General features: G+C 36.3%; 1 protein-coding gene across 1 annotated transcript; it reads right to left on the reverse strand.

The window, feature by feature from the left end:
• Nucleotides 1-17,854: 17,854 nt before the first annotated feature.
• Nucleotides 17,855-19,503, reverse strand: LOC118905270 (COP9 signalosome complex subunit 8-like). Its single transcript, XM_036871865.1, has one exon. It carries the CDS (start codon nucleotides 19,439-19,441, stop codon nucleotides 18,812-18,814), a length of 630 nt encoding a protein of 209 aa, XP_036727760.1. The 5' UTR covers nucleotides 19,442-19,503; the 3' UTR covers nucleotides 17,855-18,811.
• Nucleotides 19,504-20,236: the final 733 nt, after the last annotated feature.

Consider the following 20,236-nt stretch of genomic DNA (forward strand, 5'->3'; position numbering starts at 1 on the left):
GCTGCCTGTGGTGTTCATGCTGACTTTTGTTGCTTTGCCCCGGGTCTGGGCATCTACTGGGGTGACTGCCTGGGGCTGTTATGAGTGGAATTGTGTCCCCACAAAAGATACTGAAGTCCTAACTCCCAGGACCTGTGAATGTGACTGTATTTGGAAAGAGGGTCTTTGTAGATGATCAAGTTAAGATGAGTAAGATTACTGTGCTTATAAAGGGGGGAATTTGGACCCAGAGACACATGTACACAGAGAGAACACCATGTGAGGACTGGAGTGATGGCGCCCCAAAGCCAGGAAACTGCCAGAAGCTGGGAGAGAGGCCTGGAACTGATCATTCCCTAGTGCCTTCAGAAGGAAGATGGACCTGCCAACACCTTGATTTTGGACTTCTGGCCTCCAGAACTCTGAGACAATAAATTTCTGTCGTTGAAGCCAGTCAGTCTGTGGTACTTTGTTACAGCCCCCCTAGAAAACCAGTACAGGGATATTTCTTAGGAATCCATACTTTTCATAGTCACCCTCTTGAGCCCTCTGTATTGAAAGTTCTATATTGGGTGATTTTAAAAATAAGTTATGAGGGAACATGATTTGCCTAAGCCACATCCCTGGAGGAGTTTATTCCAGAAAGGGAAATTAAAGAGTCACTCAGACTAATAAATACACTGGGCCTTTCGGCCTCAGACATCTGTGTTCAACGTGTCTCGTCTGTATTTGATGTGTCTGGCCCATGGCAGTTACCTGTAACTTACAAGATATAAAACCCTGTTGGACTCAGACATGACAGGGAAGTGTCCATCACTCATTCATTTTGATTATGTTCAACATTAGCACATTTAATGTGCCAATATTCAGAGTAATAAAGATAGAGCTATGAGTAAAACTCTTCTGGGAAATTGGTAATGAAAACACTTTTGTGGGTGATGCAGTAGTTTCACCCACTCAAATCCAACAGAAAAGTCCTCTTCATAGAGACCAGATAACCAAAGTTTTGACATGTACACTTTTCCCCTTTCGTCATAATTGCCACACTGGCTAGTGCGTGGTTACTGTTTCTTTGCTTTGCTTTTCCTTCTGGGAGCAAGTCTTCCCACGACGGAGGAGGAAAGACAGAAAAGCTGTTGTTTGCCTGAGTGTGGAAATGCCATCATGAATAAAGAAATTTTTTTAAATGCTCCCATTTCCAGTACAATCTGTAGTTGCAATTCCACAGCATAGTTTAGTTTAACATAGCCAGAAGCAGCTTGATTACATTACACATATCAGAGTGAAGATGCCCTTGGCCATTGAGATTCAGCAGGGAATGTCTGAACTGAAGCAAATCTGAAAAGTGAGAAGGCTTGACTAAATTCTCTTTTACCGTGTCATTAAAATCACTGTTTGGTGTTAGTTTCTGAACCAACGAGGTGTGAGTCATGATTTAAAGAATGAATAAATAAAGCCTAAACAATATGGGCTTGCAAAATAACATACATCAATTCCCTTAAATGGAAAAATTTAGCTGCTGTGCACTTAAGACTTGTAAACAGGATGCAAAACCCAATACTAGGGCACACCTGCTTATACATAAGGATTTTTCTAGGCCCTGGGAGTAACACAAGGAAGGAGAAGGAAGGCATTTACTCCCAAGAATCTGAAAGTCTGTTTAAAAAGTCAGGACACGTATAGTGAAAATGTACCTAACAAAAGATTAGGTAATACACAATCTGAGACAAATGAAAGATACAGTACGCAGTAAACACTATAGTATATTCAAGAGACAGGGGTTACATTCTTCAAACACTCATACATTGTTTCAGTCAGTCAGCAGATATTTACTGAGTGTCTATTATATGTCATGGTTGGGGCTGAGTGAGGAAAAAAATTATAACTAATATGTCCTTAGCAGATAACTTTAATCCCATTTTACGGGTGAGAACATCAAGGCTAAGAGCATTCAAATAACCAAGCTGACTAATCCAAAGGAGGAGTAGAGCTAGACATGAAGGTTTGAACAGCAGCTTCAGAGATGACTCAGGGATATTGGGCCTGGGTGCTTGAGAGGCCTGTGAACTGATGTGGAATCAGGTGAGTGAACTGCTGTCCAGGGGAGATGGGGGATTTCACTTTTAGTCTCTTGAGCTTGAAGCAATGGTGGGATGTTCACGTGAACCATCCACCGGGCCTTTGGAGATGGGGACCTGCATTTCAAGAGGGGAGTTCGTGATAGCTAACGATTTGGAGTCATCCTTGTAGAAATGATAGTTGAAGCATTAATAAGAATGGATGAGTTTTTCCAGAAGAGAAAGTATTCATAGTTGAGAGGAGGGGCGAAGGTTGCAATCTTGTGAAAAGTCTCTGGTGGGGGGAAAGGACTGGTAAGACCAGACACCAAAGAGACAGCAGGACGACTGTCCGATAATGCTGCTTTATCCCAGAGGCTGACAGAGTATTACTTCAAGAGGAAACATGTTGAAAGCCGCAGGAGAAAGGGGGATGAAACCAGGGCCTTTGAGGATAGCGAGAAGGAGCTGATTTGTGGTTCTGGGGAATGCAGGTTCAGTAAGGCTGAACCAGACTGTGTTAACATACACACACTACTGTATATAAGATAGATATCCATCAAGGACCTACTGTACAGCGCAGGGAACTCTACTCAATATTCTGTGATAACCTATATGAGAAAAGAATCTGAAAAAGAATGAATATATGTATATGTATAACAATCACTTTGCTGTACACCTGAAACTAACACAACATTGTAAATCAACTATACTCCAATTAAAAAAAAAAAAGAGAGAGAGATGGGCAGGTAGTGAGAATTGAAAACAATAGAAATTTGAAAAGTTTAAGTGTGAAATCTTTAAAGTGAAAAAAAAAAAAGATCCAATGTAGTTTTTGTGCTTTGTCCAAAGAATCTAATACAATTCATATTATCCTGCTAAGAAATAAAAGCCACGTTCTACTTTCCCGATGCCTTTAATTGCTCTTCCAGCAAGGTTGGCAGAATGCTCTAGGGGATTATCTGAAATGTGATTCCTATTAGATACAGCATTTAGTCATCATCATGGTACAGAGAGTAAGACATGGCGGAGCAAAATCAGACACAGGTCAGGCTCAGTGCTGGCCCAGAAGACAGACCTGCTGGACAATGCTCCTCCGTGGCCTTTGTCAGTCACCGGTTCTTCTCACTGCCCAGTGGGAATGTTGAATGGAATGTGGATGTGTTAATTGTGGAGATCATGATTTTATTGTACAAATTTTGGGGGGAACTCTTTAAGGAGTGACCTGGTGGCATCCAGCATTGAAGACCAGAAGGCAAGGATTTCAACAAGAAGATCAACAGGAATAAGCTCACTGTAAGCTAACTACAAAAATGAAGACTTCATGAATTTCATGGCTTTCTGCCACCTCCAACTTACCACCTTTCTGAAGGCTTTTTATTTAAATATATGAATATAAATTTATGTATAATACACATTGGTATGTATGCATACATATGAGTATATATATAGTTTTAGAATTGAGGTATATCTATATCTGTATCTGTTTATCGGTATTTAGTTTTGTGTTAGTTTTCCATTTAGTAATAAATCATGACCATTTCCCCATGAAAACTATTCTAACAGCTAATAATTCCTTATGTGAATAACTCATAATTCATTTTCTCGATTGTTGTAAAATTTATAGAAGATTTCATTAAGGATATTTTCACTTTCTGATATTTGTTACAAATATTTTCATAGTTTATGAGTTGTCTTTTAATTTAATCTTTGGTGTTGGAAGCTTTCATTTTTATTTAGTTTATTGGCTCTATTATGATTTTGTTCTTGCTTTTTAACCTATAAAATCTTTCTCTGAAATTCAGTTATTTATTCAGCTTTGGAAAGCTGAAGTTTAATTAGGCTGGTGATTGCCCTTACTAAATCCTAGACTTCGGCAAATTATTATTAATAAGAATTATATAATAGTCCCAGTCAGAAGGACATAACGTTAGTGAAGAGGAGAAAATATGACCAAAAGAATAAAGTACCAAGTCTTGCTAGCAAGACTTTTCCCTTTATGTTTTCTTCTTTGTCAATACACCTGTAAATGCCTTCCCTACTCCAAAATTTTGTAACTGTTTCTAAACTTTCTTCTAGTTCTTTTATAGTGTCATCTCTTCCACTTAAATTTTCTCCATTTGGGGTGTTTAACTTGCTATATGCTGAGATCTAATTGTTTTTTTGTCTTAAAAGGAGCCTGAGTCTCAGTACTACGTATTAGGACATTATCTTTTTCTGTACTGACCTGGAATGGTAGTTGCTAATATTCTGGTAACATTCGGTTGGTTAGGATTCCCTTCTAGCCCCCTACCCTGTGTTTATAACCAAAATTGTGCAGCTTTCTCTTGACACCTTTGTCTCTTATATTTTGTTAAATTTTTGATATTGGGAATATATTGGTTTCATTAAGTATCTAAAAAAATGTCATTCCACATTTTAAAATACTCTAAAATCCTTCATAGAGCATGAAAAATATTTGTTGCCTGACACTTGAAAGATCTCATTTATACAACTGTTGGATTATAGAGCCTTCCTTGAAGACAGTTCTTCAAATTTGAAAAATAATGTCCATAGCTATGGACCTATTATTTTATTCCTATTGAGTCATCTTGATCATTTATATTTTATTATAAGCTGTCCATTAAATAAAATATTTAGAATTTTTATATTTAAAAAAATATTTATATAAAAATTTGTATAGAATACTTGTACAAAGTATTCCCTCATAATTTAAAATCTTCCCATGTTTCTTTATTATATGTGCTTTCTCATTAATTATGTTTGTGTTTCTTCTCTCCTGCTAAATTTTTCAAAGTGTACTTTTTGTTTTTACAAGGAACCAACTCGAAATTTTAAGCAATTTCTATTACTGTCAAATTTATTTAGTTATATTTATTTATTTATTTATTTTTAACATCTTTATTGGAGTATAATTGCTTTACAATGGTGTGTTAGTTTCTGCTTTATAGCAAAGTGAATCAGCTACACATATACATATATCCCCATATCTCTTCCCTCTTGCGTCTCCCTCCCTCCCACCCTCCCTATCCCACCCCTCTAGGTGGTCACAGAGCACTGAGCTGATCTCCCTGTGCTATGCGGCTGCTTCCCACTAGCTATCTATTTTAAGTTTGGTAGTGTATATATGTCCATGCCACTCTTTCACTTCGTCCCAGCTTACCCTCCCCCCTCCCCTTGTTCTCAAGTCCATTCTCTAGTAGGTCTGCGTCTTTATTCCCGTCCTGCCACTATTTAGTTATTTTAATTATTCAAAATTTTCTTTCTTCCAGCCTTCCTTAGGTTCTGTGTTGGTCTTCTTCTGACTTTTTAGGTTTAAATAAAACCTTGAGGACTGTCTTCCTAAATAAATTTGGTCATTTTTCCAAAGTTTCTATTTTTATTTTCTAAATCAGTGGCTTGAAAGTGATATGTCTTGACTCATTGAAAAATGTTGATAAACCTGTTATCACAATAATTGTGTTGGCTTCAGAAAATTTATTGAAGGGCTTTTTATTTTTTTTAATATAGTAAAGTAATATGAGTAATGTGAGAATTAGCTGATCTTTATAACTTGGATACTTGAAAGGTCTCACTGGTAAACTGTTTGGACCTAAGTTGTTTTTAAAAAGCAACTTTTTAAACTTATTTTTGTCAGTTTGTAAGGACTTTATAATTGAATTTAAAATTATCTAAGATTCCTCGTGTTTAAAATGGAAGCTTCAACTTTCTTATTTTCATAAATGATATGTTTAATGTTTTCTGTCTTGTGTTAAGTTTTGTTTTTGTTTTGTTTTTCCCTTATTTGCTTTTTTAATGCACCCATTCTCTTGTCTGGTTTTTATGATTTTGAACTTTTTTTGACATTATTGTAAATTTTAAAATTCAATGATTTTGAAGATTTACATGTGTTTTACATTTGACTTCTGGCTATACTTATATTTATTCAAAAATGTACCCCGAGTTTTCTTTTCTAATCATCAGAATTTAATGCAACTGTATCTTTTGAGTCATTCTTTCCCAGTGTTAGGTGAGGAATTCAGCATGGTTTTAATCATCTTCCCTTTTAATATAATTTGTGTTTCATTCTCTCATTGTTGTAATATCATTATTTTGTATATTATACATCTCTTTTCTTTTGGGAATTTTTTTCTTGTTCAGTTTTGTCTTATTTTTAATAATCATTCAAACACAATTCTTTTTTAATGGGTTTCAGTATCAACTGTTAATCTTTTCTTCCTCTTCCCTTCCTCCCTTCCTTCCTCCCTTTCTTCCTCCCTCCCTCTCCCTCTATTTCTTTGACCTTCTTACCATGACCTCCTTTTTTTTTTTTTTTTTTAAATCTTGTGTCAACTTTTAAGGCATTTCCAGGTGATATCTTGACAATATAGATTGAAATTAATCATTTAATAGCCTCAGAAGAGAGCATGATTTACTGGTTTTCTTTTTTTTTTATAAATTTATTTATTTATTTTTTTGGCTGTGTTGGGTCTTCGTTTCTGTGTGAGGGTTTTCTCTAGTTGTGGCAAGTGGGGGCCACTCTTCATCGTGGTGCGCGGGCCTCTCACTGTCGTGGCCTCTCTTGTTGCGGAGCACAGGCTCCAGACGCACAGGCTCAGTAGTTGTGGCTCACGGGCCTAGTTGCTCCGCGGCATGTGGGATCTTCCCAGATCAGGGCTCGAACCCGTGTCCCCTGCATTGGCAGGCAGATTCTCAACCACTGTGCCACCAGGGAAGCCCTTACCGTGACCTTCTTATTCATGATTTTTAAATTTGGATTTATCTCCTGTCATAGCATATCTTCAAGTAATTTTTTTCCAAATTGTAGATGATACATTTTTCTCAATATGTCTGTATTTTATAATAACTTTCTATTTCCTTCATGCCTGAGTGGCAAGTTGGCTTAACATAACCTCTTTAGCTCACCAACATTTTTCCTTCAATATTCTGTGGTTTATATTTTCGTTGCCTCTTAGCATTTCGCATTGCAAAATAATAGCTTGAAGCCAACCCAATTTTGATTTCTCTGTTAGTGACATGTGTTTTCTGGAGGATTTCTTGTTAGATGGTTTTGTTTATTCTTGTAAGTCCGATATTTTGTCACTCTTGGGTTCTTTTCAATATTTTACTCTAGGACCCTGTCAACCTAAGGGTCATCTTTGGCAATTGTGTCCATATTTATCTTATCCCAAATTCCTGCTGATTTTTTACCTCCTAATCATTTCTGGAATCTTTCTCACTCTCCTCTGCTACCCTCCAAGGTCAAGCCACTGTTATCTCTTACTTGGACTCTCATCTCATATAAGAGCCTCTGACTTGCTTCTTTATAAACCTACACACTCTAGCCAGAGAAACTGTTTTCCCCCCAAATTCAAAGTTTGTTCACTTCACACATCTGCTTAAATTACCTCAGTGGCTTTAGATAAAGAGCAAAATCTCTAACATGGATTTACCATAGAATTTTTCAAACAGCAGGTGGGGATCCATTGATGAGTCATGAAATCAATGTGTTAGGTTATAAAAGCATTAAAAATCATTATATACATGAACTATATATATGTGATGGCGTGTATATATACACACACACGTATAAAACATATACAATGTGCATAAATCTAAACAAAAGATTTCACAAACTCTCACCTACTCTTACAATGAGAAAACCACTCTGATAGGTCCTATTGTATTCTGTTCTATTTCATGGTTTTTTAAAAACTCTTTCATGATCTAGCAAATTGAGTTCTATATATGTACATATGGGTATGTGTACTGGGATGTGAGGTACAAAGTATTTCTTACTGAAGGTCATGGTGAAAAAAAATGGTTGAAGTCTGACCTACAGAGCCCTGGATGGTCTAGCCCCTATGTACCACCTCCTCATACGTGTTCCTCTTATCTTTCTCTGCCCCAGTCTCACTGACTTTCCTTTAGACCCTCAACCATGCTGTGCTCACTTTTACTAAAGCGCTTTGCATATGCTAGTCTCCCTGCCTGGGACTCTCCAGTTCCCTGGTTAACTCCCACTGTCTCTCAGACCTTGTATGGAACAGATCTTCCTCAGGAAAACCTTCTGTGACCTCCTGACTAGGTCAAATCCCTCATCACATGCTCTTGTAACACCATCTACTCTTGTTCTGGTTGTGATTTCATATTATTCATGTGATTATTTGTCTGTTTCTCCAATCCCCCATAAACGCAAGGAGATGGCAGATGTCCCTTTCTGTTTCATTTATCCGTGTCTCATTTATGTGTACTTTACAGAATGGGCTCCCAATAATGACTCGTATATGATAAATAAATGTCTATTCACACATTGTTTTGGTTTAGTCTGTGAAGACTGTTTTTCACTGTACTTTTTGTTACTGCTTTGTTTCTAACTTCTTGTTTCTTCCCACTCTCTTGTGTATTCCTTATGAACATCTAGACTTCTTACAGTGGATACATTTTTTTCTTTCCATCTTGATCAATATTTTAATATTTACTCTTCCCCTCTGCATTCTGAAATAGCTTCTCATCAGTTACAGAATTTAAACTGTGTAAATTCTGCTTTTTTCCTGCCTCTACTTTTTTATTTACTGCATATTGTTTTCTTACTTGAACCTGATGTGTTCTTACCTTACTCTGTTGTTATCTTTAAATCCCAGTCTATTCTCCTTATTCCTTTCTGCTCCTTTATCACATAAACCATATCTCTTTTCATCTTATTGAGGACTCCAAGCAGTTTTATAAAAATTTCTTCTGTTTTTTTTTGTTATAACATAGTTTCCAAAGTTTATTTATTTTAGGACTCAGGAGGATGAGATTGCATTAACCTGAGCTTCAAGGATCTCCCTCTCTTTTCTTTTCCTCCTTCTCCTTCTCTCTCTTCCTCTTTCTCTTCTTCATCTTTTTTGCCGACACACTGGGTGTGCTACTCACTGTGCACTGGGGAGGTGTAGGTTCTCGGATCTCCAGATAGAGGACATGCAAGGCACCTTGCCCAAGAGCAGTTCATTAATGAGGCTCTGTTGGCATGAGATGGAATCTTCTTCTGTTTTAGAGTCTATTTCTCTGATGCACATTATAATATCTAAGTATTTTTATAGATTTACTGGATGGGAGTGTGGAGAGGGATGGGAATTCATATTTTGGCTGATCCTGAAATTTGGCCTGAACATTGATGTGAAGCTTTGATCACTTCTCAGGTTGATGGAGAATGTGCCTCTCTGAGCTGAGGGACAGAAAATGGTATGTGTCAAAGTCTCTTTTCTGCCTACTTCCAAGTTGGCAGGTTCATTCTGTTTAATGAAGTAAAACATGGATTGACAAGTGCTTGTTTCTGAATTTAGCTCCACTGTCTTTGCAATTAGTTAAAGTTCCTCTTATATGAAGGCAACAGGTAAAGCAGCAATCTTAGTTTTTACTGTCTGGGTGTGTTTTCTTTTTTATGTTTTCGTATATATTATATGATGAGATTAAAATCATGACTGGATTTTCATGGACTGACTATTCTTTCACAAAAAGTTTGTAGATTGACTATTCTTAAACTTGAGAAGATAAAGGAATTCACTTAATGGTATCAGGCAAGAAATTATACTCACAGTCTCTTTAGGATTAGTTGTATAAATCAGCTTGGGAATACTTCACTTAGTCTTCTTAAGCAGATGCTAAACATGTCTATATCAAAAGACCTTTTCTTGATACATGCACCCCAATGTTCATCGCAGCACTATTTACAATGGCCAAGACATGGACGCAACCTAAATTTCCATCGACAGATGAATGGATAAAGAAAATATGGTACATATATACAATGGAATATTACTCAGCCATTAAAAAAGAATGAAATAATGCCATTTGCAGCAACAGGGATGGACCTACAGATTATCATACTAAGTGAAGAAAGTCAGAGAGAGAAAGACAAATATCATATGATATCACTTATATGAGGAATCTAAAAAATTGATACAAATGAACTTATTTATAAAACAGAAACAAACTCACAGACTTAGAAAACAAACTTATGGTTACCAAAGGAGAAAGGTATGGGGGGAGAGGGATAAATTAGGAGTTTGGGATTAACACATATACACTATTATATATAAAATAGATAATCCACAAGGACCTACTGTATAGCACAGGGAACTCTACTCAATATTCTGTAATAACCTAAGTGGGAAAAGAATCTGAAAAATAATAGATATATGTATATGTATAACTGAATCACTTTGCTGTACACCTGAAACTAATGTAACATTGTAAATAACTATACTCCAATATAAAATAAAAATTAAAAAAAATTTTTAAATAAATTAAAAAAGATCTATTCTTGGGGATATCTTTATTTATGAAGTCGCTCATATATTATAGATGTACATCTCCCCCCCCTCCTTAACGGAGAGGGTTTCTGGAATCTACAAAATATAAACAATTTGTCCTGTGCTGTGAAGCCATACAGATACTAACACTCCCCTTAGCACATTTATTTACCTGAATTCCCCAAGGTAATTACATTTTTGGTGTTTAAAATTACCAAGTTTGCAAGAGGAAACTTTTGGAGGTGATGGATATGTTTATTACCTTGATTATGGTGATGGTTTCATGGATGTATGCATATTTCAAACCCATCAAATTGTATACATCAAATATATGCACTTTTTGTATATCAATTACACCTTAGTAAAGCTGTTAAAAATAAATAAAACTGCCAGGTTGGCATGTTTCTCCTAACAGTCTTTGGAGTATTTGAAATAATGAGAGATTTTCATTGTTATATGTCCATTTATACATAAGCCATATAGGTTCATCACCTAGCTAATAGTGGCTGAGCATACGGGAACTTTACTGTTAGGTTTTCTTATCGCTTCTCATGTTTGTCATCTTTGTACTCAGGCTGTGATATCCCACTGTTGTCTAGTTTTCAATGGATATTTATGCTTCTAGCAGTCTTTTTCAAAAATCTTACCATGGGCAATAATTTCCCTAGTATTTTTACTTATTGTTGTCACTACTGAGCCTTTTTTTAAGATTTATCTTTTAGAAATAGATCTTTATTTTATGAGTCATTGGGTAAAAATGAATTTAATAGCTTTAGGGGAGAAGCTCAAGGGAATAGGGGAGATTGTGTTTTTCCCTAAAAGTATTGTTAAATCAAGACATAGAGTAGCCAATCTGGTTTCCCTAAATAGATATGGTCAAGATTGGTTATAGCCTATCCTGTATCTGATGTATTTTTTTAAAAAAATCCTTTCTCCCCACAACAGGCAATTTTTAACAAAGTGCTGTCAATTTTTTCCTTTGTTATTAATCTTTAGTGGTAGAAATTGTCATTCCACCCTAACCAGCTTATGTCTGTTCTATTGCTCTAATAAGTATGTGGTGATTTCGGCAGCATTGATGAAGTTGTGATTAAGTTTTAGAAGGAAATCATTTCACAGTTTAGCACTTACAGGTGAGGATACTGCAATGGACTGATTTTGAACATTTAATAATACTGACCCCTTAAAAATATATGTGAAATTATATTTAGATTTGTCACAGAGATTGCATTTGTGAAGTTACAATGATGAATGAATTTAACAACCTAATGTTCCTTTTTCATCCAACTCTGCTGAGAAAGGCCTAGAGAGATGTGCAGAATGATCTAATAAATTTAGATTTCTTAAAGATGAAAACTTGGATGAACCATGGACATAGTTTGCATTTCCTATGAGCAGTGTGGTATTATATAATAAATATGCAGATAACATAATCTTTAGTTATCTATTAAATGGATTCCCCACAAAAAGGAATTGTATCTTATCAGTTAGCATATATACAGTGAGACTTATTACATTAATGTCTTCTGGAAATTGGATTGAGAAGTATACAGTCTTATTATATTGATTCAATAGCTCAAAAACTTCCTTTGTGAGGTTAGCTGAAATTTGGTGTGTACCAAATTATTACTTTTCCATTAGCTTGGAATTTAAAGGGGTCTAAGAGATTGAACATGGAAGAACTGTTTTCATGGACATTTTTCATTTACTTGCAATACTGCCATATCCTGAGAAACAATATTTAGTCAATGAAAAATGTGATCAAGAATACAATCAGGCTCAAAGAATATTCATTTATTTACTTCTTGGGGCTGGGATTATAAAGTCCTACATTATTGATTGGGTCATTACTGTTTCTAGAATTTTCCAGGCCCCTTTGATTTGGGCTAAGATAAAGCATCATAGCACAGTTATTTTATTGGGGGAATTAATGGGTTTCATAGTTCACTGCATTCAAGCAACAGACACATTTGAAAAGTGGTTAACTGAGCCATCAATTAATTATCGTCTACACTTGGGAGAAAGATGTTTAATGCAAGTCTATGTGAAGTAGAGAATGACCAACCAGAAAAACTCAATTAAAAAAATATATGGAGGAATAGATTGTCTTTGAAGTTCTGTCTCATCAGAGTACATAAATGGAGCAAAAGTCCCAAACCAGTGTGTGCTCAAGTAAAATTGGACAGGATAATATAGTGACTAGTAGAAACTTCAGGGAGCAATACCATTATTGCTCACATCAGTTTTCTGACTTAGATGCTACATATTGGTCAGGCTACATATTTTGTAAGGCTTTTATTTATTATTTAAGGATCTATTTATGTATTTATGGAATATTGTTCTTAGAAAGACATAAAAGGGATTCAGAATATACTTTTCTATAATATCCTTTGTAAAAAGTAGGGCCTCGAAGAAAGGATTTGAATTCTGGGGGCACCTCATAAAGAGTCTTTGTAAGTATAACCAGATATTGGTTTCACAGCCAATGATGGACTCTTTCAGATGGAGACTGGGATTACTCCACGGATTTAGAACAGGCTTCATCATAAAGACCACACCAAAATTCTAGTCAATTCTAGGCAATATCTTCTTTTATTTCCAGGAGAATAAACAGGAGAAAAGTGAGGAGTTCAGAGAGTAAGAGATTTCTTTAGAAGTGCTATTGTGCTGCAAGCTAAGCACATTTTTTTTCCAGGTTTTTTCCCAAAAGCTGATGATTGGGAGAAGAATTCTAGTAATAGAAGTAAAGATCCTATATTATGCCTCATCCCAAGTCTCATAGATTTAGGACCACTGTTTATTTCCCTTTTCTGAGATCAGATTTGTCAGCCATAACCCCGTGGGGTACACTTAGCCATGCTTCCTACCCATTTCCTTCTGGTCAAATGAGGAGGCTTAGTGATATAAAAAAGGCTTGTCTCACTGAGAGGCAAATGAACTTGATATCTGGGCCAAAAACAGTCAAAATGCGAAGAAGATTATGTAGCTGATGCCCTAATGTGATTTGAGAAATTAATAGGAACCTCCCAAAAGGCACAAAGGGTAGAATTTCTCAACAAATAGAATATCAGTGTCTAGATTATAGGCTAGACAACCCATAGGCAGGAAGACATAGGTCAGAGCACTGGAGTTTTTCTTCCCCTTTAAACAAAATGTACCTGAGCTTTGAACCAAAGTCCAGAGGCTTCTTCATTTTCCACCTTAAGGAAGCCAGACCCGCTTACCATGAACAGGCCCAGCTGCTATCACCTATCCTCTTGCAAATTTCTGTTTCTTTGCTCCTCAAAAAATTTTGAGAATCATCCCCTCTCAAGTCAACTCAGGGCACTGAATATTATAGATTTATGTTTTTCAAGCCATCAGATGACTTCGGCCGAGGATCAAAAAGTCTTTTGGCCGGTGGTACAACTGAGATTTTTTTTCCTACTCAGGGAATAAAAAGTTAAGTCTCCTCTCCGATCAGCTTCATTCTTCAACTAATCTCTCTTGGCTGATGAGCACAGCGGAGGCATGTCAGCCAGGGAATTTCATCGTTACGGGTTTTAGCAAACATACAAGTGAAACACACAAAATACACTAGCACTACCGGTGCTTGGGTCCGTAATTGCAGTGTAAAGGAAGAAAAGGGAACACTACGGCTTCTCATGTCAGAGGTGGGACCCACTGATTGTTTACGGTTTTCCTCTTTTGACGTAGCATTTGTACATAGTGAAATGCACAAGTCTTAAGTGAACATTCATGAGATTTGACAAATGCATGTACTTGTGTAACCCAAACCTCTTTATCATCACCCCAGAAACTTCTAGTTTGTCCCTTCCCAATTAGTTAATGCCCTAGTTCATCCTTCAGAGGCAACTACTGTTCTGATTTTTTTTTTCTCCATAAAATAGTTTTGCCTGTTTAGAATTCCATACATAATTGGAATAATATTGTATGTATTCTTTTGTGTAAGACTTCTGTATTAGTTTGCTAGAGCTGCCATAAAAATTACCACAGACTAATGGTGTAAACAACAGAAATGCATTTTCTCACAGGTCTGGAGGCTAAAAGTCCAAGATCAAGATGTTGGCAGATTTGGTTTCTTCTGAGGCCTCTTTCTTTGGCTGGCAAATGACTACATTCTTGCTGTGTCCTCACATGGTTGTCCCTTTGTCTCTGTGTTGTCTGTGTCCTAATTTCCTCTTCTTATAAAGAACCAGCATATTGCATTGAGGCCCACCCATATAATCTCATTTTACCTAAATTACTTCTTGAAATATCCTATACCCAAACACAGTCATATACCGAGGTATTACTATAAACAGGACTTCAATATATACATTTTGGGGGTGGAGGGATACAAGTCAGCCCATAACAGCTTTTTTTAATCATCAGAATGTTTTTGAGATTTATCCATGTTGTTTGTATCAGTAGGTTGCCCTTTTTTATTTCTGAGTACCATTTCATTATATGAATATACCATAGTTTACTTACTCTATTAATGGATACTTATATTTTAATTTATCTTGACTCAAGATCTAGGAGTGAAATTGCTGGTTATAAGAATAGATGTATGTTTAATTTTATTCAAAACTTCCAGAAATTTTTCCAGAGGTGGTACCACTTTACATTCCTACTATCAATTTCTGAGAATTCTTGTTGCTACAAATCCTTATTAACATTTGGTGTTGTTGGTATTTTAATATACTTATTGGTTTTAGTCATTCAGGTAGGTGTGTAGTGGTATCTCATTGTGGTTTTAATTTTCATTTCTCCCAATGATGTAGAATACTTTTGCATGTGCTAGACTATTTTAACTTATAAATGGAGAGCACCTGGAGATCTCCAGGAAATACTTATGTGAAGCAAAGGTTTTCAATGTGTCCATCACCAAAATCCTCTAAAAACTTAGTTCTGATATTGTACCTGATGTTTCTGACTTCTCTGATCATCCCAAGAGTGACTTGAATGTAAGTAGGTATAAATTATCTAAGGGTATGGCATTGGCCTTGAAGAATCAGAAGGACGGGGTGTGTGTATGACTCTATATTTCTATGTTTCTCGGTGTTCCATGAAAAAACAACAATGTGCGAAGAAGGAGAGAAGAAGGAGAAGGAAAAAAAAAGAGAGAGAGAGAAAAGTTCTTTTTTCTGTAATTAAAATTGGCCTAGATAACAACTGGACAGGCAGTTGGAAAACTGTGATGTTAGATCTCTATCTCACTCCACTCACCAATATAAATTCTAGATGGAGAAAAAAATCTATTTAATCATTTAAAATCAAACATATACTCAGATTTATAAAGTCAAGTATTTCTTCAGTGTTTATAATGGAAATATTAGTCCTTTATTCCTCCTCTCTTTTGCCCTCCTCAAGTCCTCTTTCCCCAGGCATCCACCTTCAAGAATTTCAGCTATGCTTAGACTTTACTTCTTTATATTAATTTTTAAATTTAATTTTTCAGTTTATGGAGATATAATTGATGTATAATATTGTACTTATGTAAGGTGTACAACATAATAAGTTAATATATGGATATATTATGAAATGATCACAACTAGTTAACATCTATCACCTCACATAGTTACAATTTTTCTTGTGATAAGAACTTTTAATATTCACTCTCTTAGCAACTTTCACATATGCAATACAGTGTTGGTAACTACAGTCACCATACTGCACATTACATCCCCAGGGCTTCTTTATTTTATAACTGGAAGTTTGTACCTCTTGACCCCTTTCACCCATTTTGCCCTCCCCTGACCCTCTCCTGCCTCTGGCAACCACCATCTGTTCTCTGTTCCTAACAGTTTGGGTTTTTTTCTTTTTTTAGATTCCACATATAAGTGAAATCATACAGTATTGTCTTTCTCTGTCTGTCTTATTTCACTTAGTGTAACGCCCTGAAGATCCATCCACGTTGTCCCAAATAGCAGGGTTTCCTTTTTCATGGGTGAAAAATATTACATTTTATATATCACATTGTCTTTATCCATTTATTCCTCATGGACACTTAGGTTGTTTTCATGTCTTGGCTATTGTAAATAATGTTGAAATGAACATGGGGGTGCAGATATCTCTTCAATACAGTGATTTCACTTCCTTCAGAAGTACCTAGAAATGGAATTACTGGATCATATGGTGGTTCTATTTTTAATTTTTTGAAGAATGTCCATGCTGTTTTCCATAGTGGCTGCACCAATTTCATTCATTCCCACCAACAATGCACAAGGATCCTCTTTTCTCCACAACCTCACCAAAGCTTGTTATCTCTTGTCATTTTGATGATAGCCATTCTAACAGGTATAAGGTGAAATCTCATTGTAGTCTTGATTTGCATTTCCCTAATGTTTAGTAATGTTTACCACCTTTTTAACACACCTGTTGGCTATTTGTATATCTTCTTTGAAAAAATGTCTATTCAGTTTCTCTGCCCTTTATAAAATCAGATTGTTTTTTGGTTATCTAGTTGTATGATTTTTAAAAAACATTTTAGATATACATTTTAATGTATTTTAGATATTAGCCCCTTATCAGATATGATTTACAAGTATTTTCTCCCATGTCATAGGTTGCCTTTTCATTTTGTTGATGGTTTCCTTTGTTAAGCAGATACATTTTAGTTTCATGGAGTCCCACTTGTTTCTGTTTTTGTTGCCTTTGCTTTTGGTGTCAAATTCAAAAAAATCATTGCCAAGGCCAATGTTAAAGAATTTATACCCCTCGGTTTTCTTCTAGGAGTTTTATGGTTTCAGGTTTTATGTTCAAGTCTTTAATCCATTTTGAGTTGATGTTTGTGTATGGTATGAGATAGTGGTCCAGTTTTCCTAACACCATTTATTGAAGAGACTGTCCTTTCCCCATTGTATATTCTTGGCACCTTTGTCGTAAATTAATTGACCATATAAGCATGCATTTATTTATGGGCTTGCTATTCTGTTCCATTGATCTATGTGTCTGTTTTAATGTTAATACCACACTGTTTGATAACTATGGCTTTGTAATATAGTTTGAAATCAGGAAGTATGATGCCTTCAGCTTTGTTCTTTCTTAAGATTGCTTTGGCTATTTGGGTCTTTTGTGGTTCCATACAAATTTACGGATTGTTTGTTCTATTTTTGTGAAAAATGCCATTGGAATTTTGACAGGGATTTTATTGAATCTGTAAATTACTTTAGGTAGTAAGGACATTTTAATAATATTAATTATTCCAATCTATGAAGAGCCTATCTTTCCATTTATTGTGTCCTCCTCAATTTCTTTGATCAATGTCTTTCAGTTTTCAGTGTATAGGCCTTCTACCTCCTTGTTTAGATTTATCATTAGATAATTTACTCTTTTTTAATGTAATTGTAAATGGGATTGTTTTCTTAATTTCTCTTTCAAATAGGTCATTATTAGTGTATAGAAATGCAATGGATTTTTTATTTTTAATTTTTTTTACCACTATATAGGTCATTTCTATTTAATTAAGAAATTCATAATTTAAAAGAGACAATGACAAACTAGAACACATCCACAGGAAGACAGGATAGTGAAACTTCTAGAAACTACGTTCAAAAAAACAGTTGAAGAATTCAATTAAATATTTATTGAACAAATGCAGAATAAATGAACTAGGGGGTGGTTTTAACCTGAAGATACAATAAACAACTTCAAATATTCAGAGGGCTGTCACACAAAAAATGAAAGACTTGTTCAGTATTTCTCCAAAGGGCAAAACTTGACCCAAGGGCTAAATATAAGCAACCAATAGGCTGCAGGACAGTCGTACAAAGTGTATCATCACTTAATAGCTTCTTTCCCAAACAATGCATTCCACATTTACATTTCCCTTCTTCTGAAAGGAAATATTACAACTTAATACTTCTCATGAATGCCTTTAATAAGTCACATTTTCATGGCAAGCCCTCCACTGCCAGCAATGGATGTACTCACACGCTCAGAAAAAAATCTAGAGTTAACAAGCTGGTTTACTAGGGAGATGGTCTTTGTTCCTCAGCTCTATCTCAGCATTTTATATTTGTGATTCTCAGGAGGGCAGAGAAAAAGAGCATATTCTCCAAAGGGGGTGAATTAGAGTCCCCAGCACTTCAGATACTGCCCCTGGGGACAGTCCTCCTCAAACCCCAGATGCATCACTGCAACTATCAACCTGTGGTAGAGATGGGAGTGTGTTGTGTGCTGGGGCAGAAAAAAACAGCTGACAACCACTGTTCTACATGAAGCAGGAGAGCTGTATTTTATGAGTCACTAGGAAATATAAACTGACTGCCTAATACTGATGGGCTCCATTCAAACTGCCAAATATTACAAAATGAGAATTGTTTCAACAACCATTCAACATGTTTAAGGACAAAAAATATATAATATACTTTATATTAGATATGTATTTTATCACATACTCAGTAAGGAATGCTGAGGTGCTTAATCCATCCAATAAAATTGAAAATAAAAATTTTACATTTTTCTGTCAGTATTCAGGATTCTGAAGGTGGATCTTGAACTCAGAATGATAAGTCAGTTTTCGAGGAAAGCCACATAATCGGTGAGTCTGGCTAACTGCTGTTCATTGGGGATGGGTGGAACGGGGGCAGGCTCTGAAAAGGGAATAAACCTGTTAAAGGAAACATCCAGGGCCCCTGCAACTGGCTTTTTGGGCATGACCATCCTTGTGGTGGAGTCGGCCTGCCATCCTTGTTCTAGGATACCTTTCACAGCCTCTTCCATGGGAAGTCCAACAAAGGCTACGAAATCGTCGGTGATGATGGAGGTACATGCCTGAGAGACCAGGGCGAAGGCTTGCCTCCGGGTGGCATCTCTAAGTGCCTCCATGATTGGCTGGACTGTCTCAGACCACGGGTGAACGCTGATGGTGGTATAGAGCCCGGGGAAATCTCTCTGCCAGATTCTTTGTCCTACCAACCAAATTCCCCCAAGTTCAGAATTTGCAGATTTTATAGCAAGTGGTATTCTTTTCCAAAGATATCTTGCATTATTCATGTCATTGTAAAGCAGATATAAAGCTAGAAGCTGACCATACACTGGGGGTGTAGCAATTCCTCCTGGAGCCTCGAGCTCCTGGTTCTCACACTGATCCAGCAACTTTCTGAAACTAAAGGAACTTTCCGCCATCACTGCCACTGGCATTTTCCCGGCCGGTCCCGCCACTGAACCTCCCCGCCGAGCCGGACCTCAGACTGTCCCTCAGGGCGTCGCGCCTGCCTGATTTTTTAATATTGATTTTGTATCTTGCAATTTTATTGAATTTATTTTCTAACAGATTTTTTGGTGGAGTCTTTAGGATCTTCTATATGTAACATCATGCCATCTGCAAATAGAGACAGTTTTACTTTTCCCCTTTCCTATTTGAATGCCTTTTATTTCTTTTTCTTGCCTAATTGTTCTGGCTAGGGTTTCCTATACTGTGTTGAATAAAAGTGGTAAGAGAGAACATCCTTGCTTTGTGCTTGATCTTAGAGAAAAATCTTTCAGCTTTTCACCATTGAGTATGTTAGCTGTGGGTTTGTCATATATAGTCTTTATCATGTTCAGGCGGATTCCCTCTATACCCACTTTGTGGAGAGTTTTATCATGAATGAGTGTTGAACTTTGTCAAGTGTTTTTTCTGCATCTATTGAGATGATCATATGATTTTATCCTTTATTTTGCTTAGGTGGTATATCACGCCTCTTGATGGGGAACGGTATGCTTCTAGAACAGCATGTGGAATGTAGAATTAAATGCGGTCAATTTGGAGACTACAATCTTCTACAGTGTTTCTGTTTCTTATGTTTCATAGAGGAAAGGGAAAGGAGAGAGCAAGGCCTGGTGAGGGAGAAGTCTAGAGAGGTAAGCAGTCATCAGATTATGACTGGTCATTTAGACCTAAGAGTGTTAGACTATATCATGAAGGCAGCGTGTCCTTTTGAAGGAGGGGTGACA

The sequence above is a fragment of the Balaenoptera musculus genome, chromosome 12, assembly GCF_009873245.2.
Source record: "Balaenoptera musculus isolate JJ_BM4_2016_0621 chromosome 12, mBalMus1.pri.v3, whole genome shotgun sequence".
Lineage (NCBI taxonomy): Eukaryota > Metazoa > Chordata > Mammalia > Artiodactyla > Balaenopteridae > Balaenoptera > Balaenoptera musculus.